Source organism: Scyliorhinus canicula, chromosome 26 (genome assembly GCF_902713615.1).
Source record: "Scyliorhinus canicula chromosome 26, sScyCan1.1, whole genome shotgun sequence".
NCBI lineage: Eukaryota > Metazoa > Chordata > Chondrichthyes > Carcharhiniformes > Scyliorhinidae > Scyliorhinus > Scyliorhinus canicula.
This window is the reverse complement of record NC_052171.1, coordinates 5374514-5392319: the sequence shown is the minus strand read 5'-3', so window position 1 is coordinate 5392319 and position 17806 is coordinate 5374514. Positions and strand designations below refer to the sequence as shown.

The 17806-nt window shown below is 43.6% G+C and overlaps 1 protein-coding gene across 1 annotated transcript in view; it reads left to right on the top strand.

Annotated features, from left to right (window-relative positions):
* The window catches only part of LOC119957442 (substance-P receptor-like), a 96836-nt gene extending 79057 nt beyond the window's left edge, over positions 1-17779 (top strand). The window contains exons 3-5 of the mRNA XM_038785514.1: positions 11544-11694; positions 12903-13099; positions 14694-17779. Coding sequence (XP_038641442.1) covers positions 11544-11694; positions 12903-13099; positions 14694-14979 — 634 coding nt within the window. The 3' untranslated portion in view covers positions 14980-17779. The remainder of the gene's footprint in view (positions 1-11543; positions 11695-12902; positions 13100-14693) is intronic.
* Positions 17780-17806: the final 27 nt, after the last annotated feature.

Below are 17806 nucleotides of genomic sequence, written 5' to 3'. Positions count from 1 at the left end.
TGAGGCCCGCGTTCTCAGTCTTGCCCCTCGCCTGAGGTGTGATAATCCTCCGATTAAATCACCAGCAGGCAGCTCTTCCCCTCAAAGAGGAAGCAACCTCATGGCACTGAGGACCTGGGTTCAATCCTGGCCACAGGTCACTGGCCTTGTGGAGTTTGCACATTCTCCCCATGTGATGCTTGGATCCCAGCCCCACAACCCAAAGATGTGCAGGGTAGGTAGATTGGCCATGCTAAATTGCTCCTTAACTGGGAAAAAAGAATTGGGAACTCTGAATTTAAAAGAACAAGAACATTGTACTGAAGGATTGTTCATTTGACTGCATTGACCACATCAATCTCCCAGCTGTCCTTTACAAATTATTTTTCTTGTTCCTCTTCACATTTGAACTAGCGCTCTCAGATTTAGAAAGAGACAATTTTAGTCTCTGCAGGCTAAAGTTCAACCATTTTCTTTTGAATTCATCTGTATTCATGTGTATACATCAGATTATTTGTCCTGCTTTAACCTTTGATTTAGTTGTCTGGTCTTGTTTGGGTAATGTGGCAATTATTTGGATATTGTTTTCTCAGTGGTAGCTGGATTGGTTCCATTATTCTGTCTGTGCTTGTGTGGAATCCTGACTGAAAGTTGCTCTTGCCAACACTCCACCTTACATGAGATAACACGTGGCCAACGTGGAGATGACTGAGCAATTCTCTTGTCAATCACGGCAAGTTTTCAAGTGCATAATTTGTACTCAGTAACCAAACATCACCCAATGCATTTGGCTTGAGAAATCACAGTGCTTTTATCCGAAGGCTTTGCAGTGGATCCAGCCATGAGCCTTCTTTGATGTAATTCATGGGGATGCGTATTAAATAGAGTCTGTAGACTTTGTGACCATGCACTGTTCAAATAAACTGTTGTCTGTGTAAGAGGGGAACTAATGAATAAGGTTTGATTACAATGATTTATTTGGGCAGACAATAATTATAGCCTATTAAAGGATCTTAGAGAAGTTTATGCACTTGTATAGTGTTTTAGAAAGGTTAAGGAAAATTCTACACTCGGTAAAGTAATCAACCAGCAACTTGCTGCTGTGGCAAAGGACACAGGCCCATATCAAGCATGGCCCATATCAGTAACTTGTTTTCCAGTAATATGTTTTTTACAGTTTGCAGCTTGTTTTCTCTGGCGCAGCTAATAGTGTTGAGCTGGTTAGCAATAACGGGAGAGATTAGAGAGGAATAGAGAAGGATAAGGGTGGAAACTACCTACTCTGCCTTGTGAACATCTGCAACTTGTGTGATGTAAAAATCGGAACCAGAATCAGACAAAAATGTCAATGTTGCTTTGCCCGCATGACCCACAATGTGTAAATATTACTTGATTTCTCAACTGGGCAGAGTCAGCTCCAGAGATCCTTCTCTGTGGTTGTGCTGTGTCAGTGGGTTGGCTAATAAACTATCATTCTGTACCTGGGTCTCCGGAGATTATTCCGTACAATAATCTGCTCCACCAACATCTGTATGCGTGGTCCGTGTTTGGTGTGAAAAAGACCACATCTTACCTTCCCTGAGACCCCACCCCACCTTCAACTCATTGACCGACACAGGAATACAAACAGACAAAAAAGATTCTTGTGTCAGTCCAATGAGGTGCTTGGGAAACTTTTCATCACAAAAGGATTTTTGCTGGGTGATTTTCCAACTTCTGAGATTGTCACTGGCTATTAAAACAGAGCTCATCCAAAACACTCAGAAAGAACCTTTTATATTACTAAGAACCCAGCTCCCTCAGCCTTTCCCCATTTGTGTGAAAGTGATGGTTGAAAGCAGGAAATATCAAATTAGACACAGACTAATCACATCAATCAATTTTCCTCTGCATTAAAGTGCATTGAAGGAAACATTAGTTGGGTTGTGAATAATGATTGGGTAGTAATGTGTGGACAATTTGTTATTACCCAATTTATACAAGGCCCAATGTTCTATTTATCTTCCAATCTTCCTGTCTTGTCGCTTTCACTCTCCACCTCCATGTTTTCCTGTACTCCTGCCATTGTTACCCATGGGATGTCTGCAACGTTTAACTGGATGCTGACAAGCAAAGGTTAAAAGTTAAGAGAATGTGCTGAGCTCTGACATCTGCAACAGCTCTTTGTAAATGCATAAATTTATATGATGTGTTTGTCGATTATGCACTGATGTAATGAGCTACAATGCTGGCAGGCGATCAGTGAGGGTGCAACTCAAGACGGCACAAGTGCATCTCCATTGACATGCTGTGATCTCAACTGATCGATAATCAGGTGGAAGCTGGGATTCACGTTGGAAAGGGGCTTAATAGGAAGCGATTGAAGTCACCGCTGTAGGATTTAAGTATCCTGATGGCTTCCTGGCTCTGTCTATGGAATCATATTATCCTTTTGTTTTCCCTTGCACCTTTCTTCCTTCCAAATGCTGCAACTCCCAGGCTGTCACCACACTACATTTGAATCCTTCTTTTACTCGTTCCCAGCATGCTGTCAGAGGTTAGGCCAGGGCAGCTGATGCTGCATTCTGACATTCCCGCCCTGGAAAACAACCACCCGATGGTGAACACTAACATTCAGGAAATAACGTCCTGCAGCTTTCCCTCTTTCCCAATGGCTGCTCAAAACTTAGGATACAGGAAATATTTGAGACAAGATCATCACCAGAGAGGAGAAATTCCCAATCGGAGAACTCTGGCAATAGCTGCTACGAAATAAGATTGATAACAGCTCATTTTCCTTCATGATCCATGATAAGGAGCTAGTGAGCAACTTTTTCTTTGTGACTTATTTGCAGGATTTATTGCCAGACCATATTTCCCTTGTGAAGGTGATGGCGAGCTACTTTCATTCATACAACTGACTGACTTTTTTTTACATAGAATTTACAGTGCGGAAGGAGGCCATTCGGCCCATCGAGTCTGCACCGGCTCCTGATAAGAGCACCCTACCCAAGGTTAACACCTCCACCCTATCCCCATAACCCAGAAACCCCACACAACACTAAGGGCAATTTTGGATACTAAGGGCAATTTGTCACGGCCAATCCACCTAACCTGCATATCTTTGGACTGTGGGAGGAAACCGGAGTACCCGGAGGAAACCCACGCACACACGGGGAGGATGTGCAGACTCCGCACAGACAGCGACCCAAGCCGGAATCGAACCTGGAACCCTGGAGCTGTGAAGCGATTGTGCTATCCATAATGCTACCATGCTGCCACTTGCTGGGCCATTTCTGAGGGGAGGGCATCAGATCTGTGTAAGGGCATCAGATTTTCTTTCCGAAAGGACAATAGGCAATTTAAAAAGTACCCAACTCATTGTTTCCAATTAAGGGGCAATTTAGCGTGGCCAATCCACCTACCCTGAACATCTTTGGGTTGTGGGGGCGAAACCCACGCAAACATGGGGAGAATGTGCAAACTCCACACGGACAGTGACCCACAGCCGGGATCGAACCTGAGACCTCGGCGCCGTGAGGCAGCAGTGCTAACCACTGCACCACCGTGCTGCCCCAGGACAATAGACAGTTGATGGGTTTTTATGGCAACCTGGGGACTTCAGGTTATGTTTCATTGACTGACTGCCTCACGGCGCTGAGGACCCAGGTTCGATCCTGGCCGTGGATCACCGTCCGTGTGGAATTTTCCCAATTCTCCCTGTGTCTGTATGGGTCTCACCACCACAACCCAAAGATGTGCAAGCTAGGTGGATTGGCCAAGCTAAAAGTGCTCCTAAATTGGGGGAAAAAAAGTGGCTACTTTAAATTTATTACAAAAACATTTCATTGACTGGCTTTAAATTCTCTAGTTGCAGTGGTGGAATTTGAAGTACTGTCCCCAGTCATTATTCCAGGCCTTTGTATTACTAATCCAGTAACATAACCACAATGCAGTTTACCATGCAATACAACAGGAGATAAAATACATAGAGTGCTATTTAAAGGTTGTACGTGCACACATATGCACATACACACACAGGAACAGGGGTAGATGATAGGTTATTTTCTCCCTTGAGTCTATTCTGCTATTTAAGCAGCAGAAAATGCTGGAAATATTCAGCAAATCAGGCAGCATCTCTGGATAGAAAAATAAATTCAAATCCATTGGGTTTTCATCACGGCGAGAAGTTTGAGATGTGGCAGGTTTTAAGAGGCAGGGCAAGGGCGGGGTAAGAACAAAAAGGGATAAGGTGGAAGTCTGGAGAGCTTAAATCAGCTTTAAGGTAATGGGCAGGAGGTCTGGAGGAGATGTGAGATCTGTGGTGGGAATCTGGAACTCACGGCCTGAAAGGGTGGCAGAGGCAGGAACCCTCACAGCTTTTAGAAGTCAAAATTAGAGTTAGGGTTAGCAGTCAAAACTCCATAACATACAAGGCTACTGACAAAGTGCTGGAAAATGGGAATAGAATAGTTAGGTGCTTGCTGGTCGGCATGTACACGATGGGCTGGAGGGCCTTTTTCCGTGCTATAAAAGTCTACGACTCTATGATAAAAGGGAAATGTACTCAAAGTCAGATATATTACTTGATTTGCAATATTAATCTGCATCCAACGGCGCACTTAGGACCCTGAATATCATTTGTGCACAGTACCGAGTGCTTGTGTCTCTAATGTATAGTTTTGTGAACTTGACACACACATAGATCCAATGAGTAAAGCCAGTCGAGAGAGAGCTACTTTATTTCCATAAAATTACTGAACTCATGGGACTTGCTCATCTCGTGTTTAATTTCCATTTAAAGGGACAATGTCACCATGGCAACAAGACCCGTATGAGGCAATAACACCCTGGATAAAATTGTGGAATGATCGCATCGTCATTGCCACGAACAGCTGCCTCTGTAAGTTTTAAATGAGGATAAAACTCTCTAATTTGCAAGGCGCTGTATGGAGTTATTGACCTTCTGATGTGGACTGGGCCTGCGAGGAAAAGGAAGGATGTTCCTTCACTTGGAATATACCTCACCCTCACACAGGTACCAGAGAGTGCACAAGGGAGATGTTATTCTGCAGCTTGACAATCACCTTCAGGCTAAGTGACTAAGAATAGGTACTTTTAAATTCAAACTACTACTTTGAATATGACAAAACCGGTTTGTTTTTGCATCTGTACCTCAAAACCAACGTTCATCTGAGAAACATAATCATGTTGTGAACCTGGATTCTAGCCTCGGGTGACTGTCTGTATGGAGTCCTGGATCTCAGAACACAGTGAAAAACAAACCAATGACGTACAGGTGAGATGAATTAGATCATAGAATTTACAGCGCAGAAGGAGGCCATTCGGCCCATCGAGTCTGGAAAGTGCACCCCACTTAAGCACATGCATCTATTTTATCCCCGTAACCCAGTAACCCCAATCAATCTTTTTGGACACTAAGGGCAATTTATCATAGCCAATCCATCTAACCTGCACATCTTTGGACTGTGGGAGGAAACTGGAGCACCCGGAGGAAGCCCACGCACACACGGGGAGAACGTGCAGACTCCATACAGACAGTCACCCGAGGCTAGAATCGAACCTGGTTCCCTAGCTCTGTGGGGTAGCAGTACTAACCACTGTGCTAACGTGCTGCCCCTATTGGTCATGCTAAAATTCCCCTTAGTGTGAGGGATGCGCATTTGTTTCTTTTCATGTACTTGGTTAACCTAAAAGAGTTCCAGAGGTGTGCTGGTTAGGGCAGGGAGTGGGCCTAGGTGTGGTGTTCTTTTGGAGGGTCAGTGCAGACCCGATGGGCGAAATTATCTCCTTTTGCACTGTAAGGATTCTATATGAAATGCTGCTGGTGAAAAGGCTGAAAACCTTTATTCCGGTGTATTTTTGTTTTGAAACAGAAGAACTCAGTGGACAGAAGAATGTTTATAGGTAAAACCAAAAGGAGTGAGGGTCTTTCTGAGGTAGCGTTACTGCCAGCAGCTTAGAACAAACTTGTGTCTCAGATCATACAACAAAGACGCCCCTAGATATGAGACCCCTTCTATTAATGCCCTGGAGTAATCAGAGGCAAGCCATAGACAGCCAATGGTTTCGAGTTTCTGACTGCTAGAATTTGCCTTGGATAGTCTTGTTTAATTCCACTCCCTCTTCAGAGTGCCTTTCAACAACTCAGGTTGGAGACCTTTGGTGAAGTTAAAGGTTGTATGTGCATCCTGTGTTTGGCACTGGTGCCATCAGCACTGCTCAGTTTGTAGCATGCTCGCCTCCCAGCAGAAGGTTGTGGGTTCGAGTCTCACGTACTCCACGTGCTGAGCACACAATCTAGCTGACACTCCAATGCAGCATTGGGGGAGTGAGGCACTGTTGGATATGCCACCTTTTGGATGAGACATTGAATGAAGATTCCCCCTCTCTCTCATGAAGATGTCATGGATTGAATTGGATTGGTTTATTGTCACGTGTACTAAGTGATGTGGTATGTACTCTGGGATAACACAGGCTACAACTGGATGCAGGTTTGACCAACAGATACTCCAGACCTTGAAGTTAGTTCAGTCAGAATTATTGAACCAGTAGCACAGTTCTCTATGAGTTCGACTCTCTGCTCTCCTAAGTATGGTTACTCTGTCTGACTGAACCAGACTAGCTCTTAGCCACGTGCTGGAGGTGTGTTGCTGTACATACACCCCCAACTCACTCTGTAGATGTTCATCAGTGGAAAGAGGTGGAGTGTGAATGCCTCGTGCCTTTTATAGTGAGATACCACCCCTGAGTGTCCTGCCTGCTCATTGGTCATGTCCTGTTCTCCGTGTTCATTAGCTGCCTGTCTGTATATCATTATGTTCATGTTTGCATATCATGACACCAAGGTACAGTGAAAAGAGTTTTTCTGTGAGCAGCTCCACAGATTATTAAGTACATGAAAAGAAAAGGAAATAAAAGAAATTACATAATAGGGCAACACAATCTAGTTACACAATGTAACTAGATAACACCTTCATCGGATGAAGCATACAGGGTGTAGTGTTAATGAGGTCAGTCCATAAGAGGGTGTTTAGGAGTCTGGTGACAGTGGGGAAGAAGCTGTTTTTGAGTCTGTTCGTGCGTGTTCTCAGATTTCTGTATCTCCTGCCCGATGGAAGAAGTTGGAAGAGTGAGTAAGCCGGGTGGGAGGGGTCGTTGATTATGCCGCCCGGTCTATGAAGACGAGCAAGGAAGTTCCCCCCAATCAACAACAATAAAAAGATGGCCTAAATTCAATACAAAAAGAATTTTGTTACTATACTAGAATACTAGAAATTTGAAATAACAATCGGAAAATACTGAAAATACTCTGAGCAAATCAGATTACCTGGTCCATATGGAATTATTATTTGAGGGACCTTGCTGTTTACAATATGGCTGTGCATAACTTGCACAGGTTAAATAAGGGAGGTAAATGTGCAAACAGAAAATAGAGTAAATTCTGAGAACTGGCAAGTAACCAAACAGACCAGAGTATGTTGCCTTGGTTCCATTTATGAATCATTTTCTTTTTTTTTCCACATTATTTAATTCAATTTTTAATTTTGTTTTTTTACAAATAACACAACAAAAATATTTTCAATGCAAAACGGGTACAGTACAGAACAAGAGTTATTGAAAATATGAGGACAAACAGGGTTACTTTAGAACAATAGACTTTATGAATCAGTGCCTCTAGTTTTCATGCAGGTCAATTAAAAAACACAGTTGGGGAGAGAGAAAGGACAAGGCTGTATAAATAGGGTCGGATAACACATCAGGCTGCACACCTTTACGTATTGCGAGGTCAGGCTCAAGGGAAACTTCACAGGAGTAGGTCAGACAAGGTGGAGTCTATAAATTTGATAGGGGTCCCACGCTTTACAGAATGCATCAGATTTAGAACGGATCACAGACATCAGGAATTCCATGGGGATACATTGATGTCAATTTATGCCAATTTATGCCAATTTTGAATTGGAGGCTGCAAAAGTTAGGTTGTTGCACAGTCTTTTTCCATTAACGTCAGTAAATTTCCCATCTGGGAGACTTCGATTGAGGAACAAAAGATTAAGCTGTAAAGTTCTGCCAAATGTTCTCTCAAGCTCCCTAACAGCACAGTGACAGAAAGTGGGGACAGTAAACCATTCTGGGACTATGTGAAGTCCAAATAGAAAGTTAAAAACCTTACTGGCCCATTATTTAATCCAGTGATTTAGAAAGTCACTGATAATCCCCAATAATGTGCTCATATATTTAGTAATTTTTATTGAACAGTTTCCATTGTCGAAGATTTACGTCAAGTCTCGGTTGTCTCTCTATGTACAGCTGACCGATTGGAGGCCATAAATCTAATTGTCTTCAACAAAAGTGATTCAGATGCAAGAAATTGCCTCTTCTGGGTTAGATAAGATATCTAATTATGTTCTGAAAGAGGGTTTTCTTATATTTATTGGGGATTAAAAGCAAACTTTACCTTCGAGGCTATGTCCAAAGTGGTGGGGGTGAGGGTGGAGCCATGCCCGATAGTGGCGGTCTTCGGGGTTTCAGACCAGCCAGATCTATTCCTGGGGAGGAGGGCGGACGCCCTTACCTTTGCCTCCCTGATCGCCCGTTGTAGAATCCTGTTTGGCTGGCGGTCAGCAGCACCGCCCAGAGCTGCAGACTGGCTGTCCGACCTCTCGGAATCTCTCCAAATGGAGAAAATCAAATTCGCCATCCGAGGGTCAGACGACGGCTTCCACAGAACGTGGGAGCCATTCATGCAATTGTTCTGGAACCTGTTTGTGGCCAACGTACAAGAGGAAGAATAGTCGGGTGGCCAAGAATCAGGGGAAAATGGACAGGAATCGGGGAAAGGTAGCCGGGGGGAGGGGGGCTACGGGTTTGTTATGGGGGTTTGTTCGCATGGTTTAACGCTTATTTATTTTTCTTGTTAATTTATTGTTTTTGTATTGGAGGGGAGGATTAGGGTTTTTCTCTGTTGTGATAAAATTTATTGTTGAAAACTTGAATAAAAATTGGTCCAAAAAAAAAAGGAAGGACAAAGCCACAAGCGACAGTCTGATGGCAAGCTAAGGCCCAAAACCAAATTGTAAATAAATGCCTATAAACATGTGCCTCGGCCATATTGGGGAATGTAAAATATGTATGCCGGTTAAAGGGGGCGGCCACAGTTGTTATAATGAAGATGCTTACCTGTAAATATACATGTTAATTTTTTGCGTGTTTTTTTTCTTTCTAATAATTTGTAATTTGTTCGATATAAAATATGAAAACTCAATAAAAAACATTAAAAAAAAAGCAAACTTTACCAGTGGATCAAATAATTTTTGTTCGATTGTGTGGAAGGGATCATTGTTGATGGGCAATTATTAAATCCAACACATATGATTTCTGGGGTCCCTGAAGGAAGTGTCTTCAGGCCCCTTTTATTTGTGGCTTGTATTAATGACATTGATGGCCAGGTTCAGCATTGTACAGTTTTGAAATATGCGGGTGATATCAACATTTATTTAGAAGTTGAGACAAATAATCCAGGGCTCTCGAGTGAACTCTCTACTATGGTTCAGTGGTGCAAGGAGTGCCAATTTATCTCTACTGTGGCAAAATGTTCGGTTTTCCATGTTGGCCACAATAATCCTAGTTCCACCGCATCATATTGATGGCAAGCCTTTCGCACATTCAACCATTGAGAAGGATTTGGGTATGACTGTTACAAGTCACTCGAAGTTCACCAATCATGTGGCTCAGGAAGTTCAGCAGGCAGAAAATATTTTACGAGTGCTAAATGTATCCTTTTGAGTCAGGATGTTACTGTTCATCTTAAACTCTATAAAATGGCCGGTGCACCCACATCTGGAGTATGTGTCCACAGTTTGAAATCCACACTTTCAGATAGATAAACATCTCATTGAGAGAGTGCAAAGATGTGTTACCAGGAAAATGGATGGCATGAATTTGAAGAATCTTTAGAGAAGAGAAGATTGATTTTGGATTTAGTTGAGGTTTATAAATTTATACATGGCCTTACTGCCTCGATGCCTGAATAGTTATTTACTCCCAATTACAGTGTTTAGCGTGGTCATCAGTATAAACAAATTGATTGATTGATTGATATTTATTTTCAAATGTACCAAAGTGCAGTGAAAAGTATTTTTCTGCGGCCAAGGGAACGTACACGGTGCGTACATAGTAGACAAAAAATAATCAACAGAGTACATTGAAAAATATTACATCAACAAAACCTACCTGTGTAGGCTTTGCGAGCAGTCTTAAGTTGACTGGAATGCTAGCAGCTCTGTTTGGAGCTGCTCTTGTATCTAGTTATTGGCAATCTTCTTTCAGGTAGAATTGTTGATACTTGGAACACTTTGCCTGATTTTGTTGTGAAGACTTATGAGAAACTGTGCGATCTCTACCTATGTCTTGTCTGCTGGTGTTGTTGACATTCTTGTTTTTAACACTGTGCTTCGCACTGTATGATAAATAAATAACTACACCAGACCAATAGGAGTGAATCAACAGGCCCACATACAATGTATATAATCACCCTTGACTGCCAGGCATTTTATGCACATCGGGCATGTAGCAGTTTCAAACCAGTGTCTCGGACTAGGCATGATATGCAAATGATACAGTATCTGAAACTGAGTTTCCCTCATTCTGTTGCAAACCAAAATTTTAATGGTGTAATCCCATGTACTGCCATTTGTCTCCTCATCAATATTAGTTGCCAAGTGTTTTTCCTGAGACTACAAGGTACAAAATGTGCTATGACACAATCTAGAACACAAGGTATCATAAAACTTGTTAAGCAACTGTTTCAGCTCCGCAGAAATCAGGATATTTTCCACCGGACAAACAGAGGAGTTAAGGTTCCTTATAAAAGGTAAAGTCTCTAAGTTGCAGATACTTAAAAAGGAGTGTTTAGGGAGAGAAATATGTTGGTATATTTGCTCAAAAGATGATAAGAAAGCACCACCTTCCCAGCCTACAAATGTCTCGAACTCTCCATGTAGTTAATCCATGATTCATAAGACCAGGTGGAAAATCTAGGCCACCGTGGATGGGAAAAAGAGTGGAAGTCAATTTAGATCTCCCTTCTAGTTGCTGGATCATTCTCCACACACTGTATCGTTTCTGATGGTTTATATAAGTTTTTTTTAAATTTTAGAGTACCCAATTATTTTTTCCAATTAAGGGGCAATTTAGCATGGCCAATCCACCTAACCTGCACATCTTTGGGTTGTGGGGGCGAAACCCACGCAGACACGGGGAGAACGTGCAAACTCCACACAGACAGTGACCCAGGGCCGGGATTCGAACCCGGGTCCTCAGCGCCGTAAACAGCAATGCTAACCACTGTGCCACCGTGCTGCCCTGATGGTTTATATAAGGTGACCTGTCAGAATCATGTCATTATACGCATTTGTTTGTTGGTTATTTTCTCCCTTTCAAGCCAAGGAGTAGCTGTCTTTCATTTGTGAGTTAACTTAGCTTCCTAAAATGCTGATAATCTCTTAGAAATCAGAAATATTGAATGGTTGTCTTCATTAACCACTGATGAATCTCCCTGGCAGGTACCATGTCTGTGTAACAGTCTTCGTCTATTTCCTGCCTCTGATAGTGATGGGTTATGCTTACACTGTTGTTGGAACGACACTGTGGGCAAGTGAGATTCCAGGAGATTCCTCCGACAGATACAGGGAGCAGATGACTGCCAAGAGGAAGGTGAGTGAGCCCAGAGGGCTGTGGAATAGCAGAAATGACACAATTTTCCTCCACCCAAACCATACTTGAGATGTTGAGAGCAATGCAATGTGGTGCTGGGGGGGTGAGGTGATGCCCTGTGCGTGTAATCATCCTCTTGTTTAAAGCAGAAAATAAGAATCAGACAATTGGATCTTATTAATTGTGGTTAACTCCTTAAACTTAATCCCATCAGAAAAAAAATCCAACATGTGGTTCCTGATCCTTGAACACGCAACGAACATCTTGGAAGGTGGGCCCTTGCTCAGCCAATAACATAACAAATTTGAGGAACATGTCCCTTATTGTCTCATTGAATCATACAGCACGGAAAGGGCCATTCAGTTCATTGTACATATACCAATCTCTCTTAACAATCTTCCCATTCATCGTTATACACATCTCCTTTCCCCAGAGCTGTCGAATATTTTCTCCAAGTATTTTAAAATCCCGTTTGGATTGTTAGCATTGAATTTGTTCCCCCGACCGTTCCTTTGGTCTACTTCCCTTTACACCATAGTGGCTGGTCAATAGCCTTTCAGATAATGCCTCTTCACAGGGTCTGGCCTGGCCTGATGCTGCCTTCTCCAGTTACACATGTCAGGCACTTCCATTTCTCTTAAGAATGGAGCTGGCTGGTCCAAGAAATCGGCCTTCTCAAGAAGTCTACACACCGTGCCAGTCCCATGATCAATTACATTACAGAACCAGAGGGACAGCACGAGAGGCGAATAGGCTCTTGTGAGGAGTGTTATTGGCTAACCACCAATGTCACCCCCATTACGACAATTGTGCCTGTGTCAATGCTAGCTGTTCAACTGGCATAAAGCCCATTTGCCTTCCCTTTCCTAATCCCTCCAAGTACCAAAGGCTTGTTAAGATGAAAGTTTTTATAAATTGTCACAGACTGGTGAATCAGTCCTGGGTTATTCACTAACGTCCCAGTTCCTGGTTAAAGAGCAGCTCAATCATAGGAAGAGGTAACTTGCCTCATGACCTGTTTGAATTGAAATAGCTCCAGAATATGAATCAAGTTGCATTAAACTTTGCTTCAGAGATCTTTGTCATTCCCCAACTGGGTTCCATTGGTGGATCGTGACAACTCCCCCGACCACCATAGCTGTGTTGGAAATTAGAAATATTATTATTGAGGATTGAGTGACTTAAAAGCTGCTCTTTATCCCTGACAGGTGGTGAAAATGATGATTGTGGTGGTGGTCACATTTGCTGTGTGCTGGTTTCCCTACCATATCTACTTCCTGCTCCATCTCTTCCACCCTGAGATCTACCAGCAGAAGTACATCCAACAAGTGTACCTGGCAATCATCTGGCTGGCCATGAGTTCTACAATGTACAACCCCATCATCTACTGCTGCCTCAATGATCGGTAAGTGCCAACAAGAGGAAGGAAACTCCTCCTCACTCCCCTTCAAACACAGTCTTGACCAGCACACAGGAAATTCCCCAGGGACTGTGGCAGCAAAACTGGGTGAGGGGCTGAAGCAGACTGTTCACAACCTTGAGATGAACTTCCAACCACATATTCACACTCCCTTGAGCTCTGCCTCTTTTCACCTCGAACATTATCTGGCTCCACACTTGCCTCAGCTCAGTTGCTGCTGAAAACCTTCTCCAAGCTTAATCACCTGGAGACTTGACTATTCGAATACACTCCTGGTCAATCTGTGAAGCTGATTGTCACCTCTGCTGCCCATACTCTATCTCACACCAGGTCCTGCCCACCCTGTGCTCACTGACCCAGTTCGGGCCACAATCTGACTTTGAAATTCTCACCCTTGTTTTCTGATCCCTCTACAGCCTTGCCCCTCCCTGTATCTCTAATCCCCAGTCCTACACAAACCTCCTATTCTGACCTGGAGCATTCCTAATTTTAACCATTGCACCAACTGTGTGTTCAAGCTGTCAATATCCCAAACTCCAATATTCCCTGTTGAAATTGTCCTTCCCTCTTTCCTCCTTTACATTGTTCCTTAAAGTTTGATCACAGATTTATCCTCATATCTCCTTATGTGTTTGCCTTGTTGTCCAATATTGTTTGATGGCTTTCCTGTGTCGAGACCTTGTATTACATCAATCCTGTACTCAATGATCCATTGGTCCACTGGGCTGGTTTAGCGCAGGGCTAAATAGTTAGCTTTGAAAGCAGACCAAGGCAGTCAGCAGCGCGGGTTCAATTCCCGTACCAGCCTCCCCGAACAGGCGCCGGAATGTGGCGGCTAGGGGCTTTTCACAGTAACTTCATTTGAAGCCTACTTGTGACAATAAGCGACTTTCATTTTATTCATTTCATCCGGACATCACTTCCACTGCATTACAATTTGATGGGCGTTAATTGCTCACCAGGACCCACCAAAGTAGCTGTATTCATGTGTTAGCCCTCACAATGTAGGGATTCATTGGCAGTTCCATTCTCCATCTGAATATACAGTGCAGCAATGCTTCTATCACTCGGTGTGTATATCAGTGTCGGAGATGCTCTCACCGTTTAATCTCCAAGTTGTCGCTTGAGGATCCAGCATGACAGCATTTCATTTGCATTGGTGTCTGTACCATTACAGTCCCAACTCCTTGGCTGCCACGCCCTGCAAAGCCCTTTAGAACACTGTAAATGTAGCGGGGAGGGGCTGACGCTGGTTATTTTGATTTTCTAAAAGTCACTAGTTTGATAGTCCACTTGCAGCCGCTGGTGATCTGAGCACCTAATCTCTCTTAGTGTAATTGCCTCCAGACCTCTCGGAGCAAGGGAAGCAATGCGGAATCCACACCAGTACCTCCGGCTCGCTTGACATCGTTGTAAAGGATACAGGGAGGTATAACCACCAGATGAGGCTAGCTGGACACTCCCAGAATTGGTGTAAGTGGATCCGCCTAGTGAGACCAATGAGAATGGCAGCCAGACTCTTTGAGGATCTCTCCAGCCGTTATACTTCCTGAAAGGTAATGGTGGATTTCTGTTTCAGGTTCCGGGCTGGGTTCCGTCGTGTTTTTCGCTGCTGTCCATTTGTTAAAAACAGTGATTATGAGGGGTTGGAGATGAAATCTGCCAAGTATTTCCAAAACCAAAGCAGCATGTATAAGGTGAGCAGGATGGAGACCACCATATCCACAGTCATCACCCAGACTGAGGACGATGCCGAAGAGACCGTCAAGGCAACACTGGACCTCACCTCGAACGGGTCCTCACGGAGCATCTCAAAGGTTGGGTCTGAGTCCTCTAATCTCTACTGCAAGCCAGATCCATACTAAACGATCAGCTCTAACCCATGACCCCAATCTAAAAGTGAGCAAATTATTTTAAAAATGACGGCAGCCAGTGTTGAGATACTGGGAGGTCTCCGTCGAATTAACTTATCCCAATACAGTTCAGCCTGGCGACCCTTAAATGTCAGCAACTGGAGATTTTACATCAAAATAAAAGCACTAATTTAGGCCCCAACACTTCAACCCTGGAGCTCACAACCTGTCCCTTGAACATGTCCCTCGTAAATTACTGGCCTCTTGATGTTGAGAACGCTTGTTTGGAAAGTTCTCGCTGGACCAACCCCTCATCCTTAAAGTGGGATATTTGTAAAACTCTCAATAGTTCAACCATCTCAAGCAATAGATGTGTACACTTCCTCTCCTGACCACCAAACATGGCAAATTCCGCCGTGCTCACTCAAGCATCCGGTACAGAGTGCAACAAGAATTATCCCAATCTCCTGTCTCCCTGCTTTGAAGATTGGTCCTCCAAATGATGCACAGAAAACCCACCCAAAGGTTGTTTCTCATCACAATCAGACCCATGAATCACCTCCCCTAGCTACAAGCACTTACCAACTGAAAGGAAAAAGGCAGTAAGATCATTGAGTTCTAACACATGAAGTGTCATTGTGGGAATCTGGTAGGATGTAATATAGGATGTATTCAGTTTATTTAACCCTGCGGAACCACATTGAAGCTGCCTCACCAGATGGATCCAGGGCCATTTCATGATTACATGGCATCCGGTCAAGGCGAGACTGGGTGAGGCATAGAGGAGGTGGGACAAGAGGGAATGTGGGATTTGGGGGATTAGAGGGAATGTGGGATTCGGGGGAATGTGGGATTCAGGGGAATGTGGGATTAGGGGAATGTGGGATACTCAGATCTTCAATGGGATCACTCAAGTTTTACAGCAGAGGTAGGTTTTTAAGGAGGATCTTTCATGATGGGGTAGAAGGGTGATTGGTTTGGGTGGGGCTTCTGGAGATTAGAAGCTGGCCATCTGAAGGCAGAAGCTGATGCTCCTAATACAGAAATTAGGAGTACATCAGCATTACATCCTCACCTGCACACAGAGATAGACCCATATCACAAACCAGCAGGTATGAGTGAAGTCCTCCTATAGTCGAAGAGGGCTTTCCAGAAAGTTACTAAAATCCAATGGAGACAGACTGAATTCCAGCTCAGCACGGTTCGTGGCTGTGCGAGCTTGACTTTACTGTGCAATATATCTTCCATTTCTGTATATTGTTATTTCCAACCTGTTTATCTGTGAATGATTACATGAACTTACAAGTCCTCGTACCCTTGTGTTCGTGGATTATTGTGCACTACAAGATAGTACAATCAAAAGACTTTCTCATAAACTGTTGCTGATACACTAATCATATTGACAAGGGTGGGAGGGTGGGGTGGGTGATGGGTGCGTATGCCTCTAGCGCAGTGGGTAAGGGTGATGTGGACGTGCCACACTGATGCTCCTGAATCTGACCAAATGTGTTGAGGCTGCAGGTTGGAAGTCCAGCATCATATGGTTGATCCTGGAATCTCTGACTGTGTGGCATTGCTGATGTCCCTCCTGTACTTTCTGATGCTGTACTGATTGTGAATCTCTCCAGCAGCACAAAGCCTCACATCCTGATGCTGCTCCCTGGCCACACAAGGTTTAATGGGACACTTGGCACATCTCAGCAGCCTGCTACAAGAGAAGTGATGAATTCTCACAATCCGTGACACTCTCTTGAGGCAAGCGAGGTTATTTTCATTCATCCTCACGATGTGGGCTGGAATGTACCGTCCATCCTTTGAAAAGGCGGTGACAGGTCTCTGGACCACAGTGGGGAAGCTGATCCCTCAGTTGTGTTAGGTCGGGGTGAACCAGGACTTTGATCCAGTAACCATGAGGTAGGTCAATCTCCCATAGTTAGCAGGAGCGGGGGACACATACTTCGGCACTGTTCCTGATGACAAATGTGGTTCATTCAAATCATTGTACAAAGCTGTGATTGTTGAAAATGTGTTTTTTGCTTGTGTACAACTTTGCACGTTTAAAAAAATGTAGATCTCTCGATGTCGTGATTATGCAACTGAAGGAAACATTGTTGAGGATGATTATTGATCCTTCCTGTTCCTAGAGAATTTACAAGATCTTTTCTGGGCATAGTTTTGACACCGCTGGCATAAAAATTTCTTAACTTTCCCATCCCTTTGTTGAGATTTGCAACTTGTCCCAACTTGAATTTTAACGTAGCAGCATTTTGGCCAAAAGGACTATTTGGATAGCTTATTTTGAAGGTCTATTCCTGTCCTCTAGGGCTCAATTATCCTAAATCTGGCGAGAGAGCAAGAAATGCCAAATATACTTGGAAAGGGTAAAATGTTGTAGTTTGTAAAAAGTTCGATCTTAAATTAGTACTTAAAAAAAAATCTAATTTACTGGAATCAAATTGAATAATTAATTGGGTTGCTTTTATTTCCTTCAGATGCACTGCTCCCTCCGCCTTAAAAGCTTAAAAGTGAAACTGATAATTAAACCGATTATATTGAATTGCTTCAGTTCAGTCAATTGCAGGAATTATTGACTACATGCGTCCCAAAATTAAAGCAGAGCTACCTAATAACGCAGGCAGGGATCAATTCATGGCAATCACTGGGATGCCAGAACAGTAGTGCTGTACTGCCCTCTTGTGGCGTCGTTGAAGGTGCAAACAAGGCAGGCCATTTCCGTCTCATCACAGGTGAAAAGTTCAGAAGAAAGAGCATTGCAATGTCGTTTGCTTTGTTCTGAAGTGTGTTACTGAGTGTGGGGGGGGGGGGGGGGGGGGAGAAG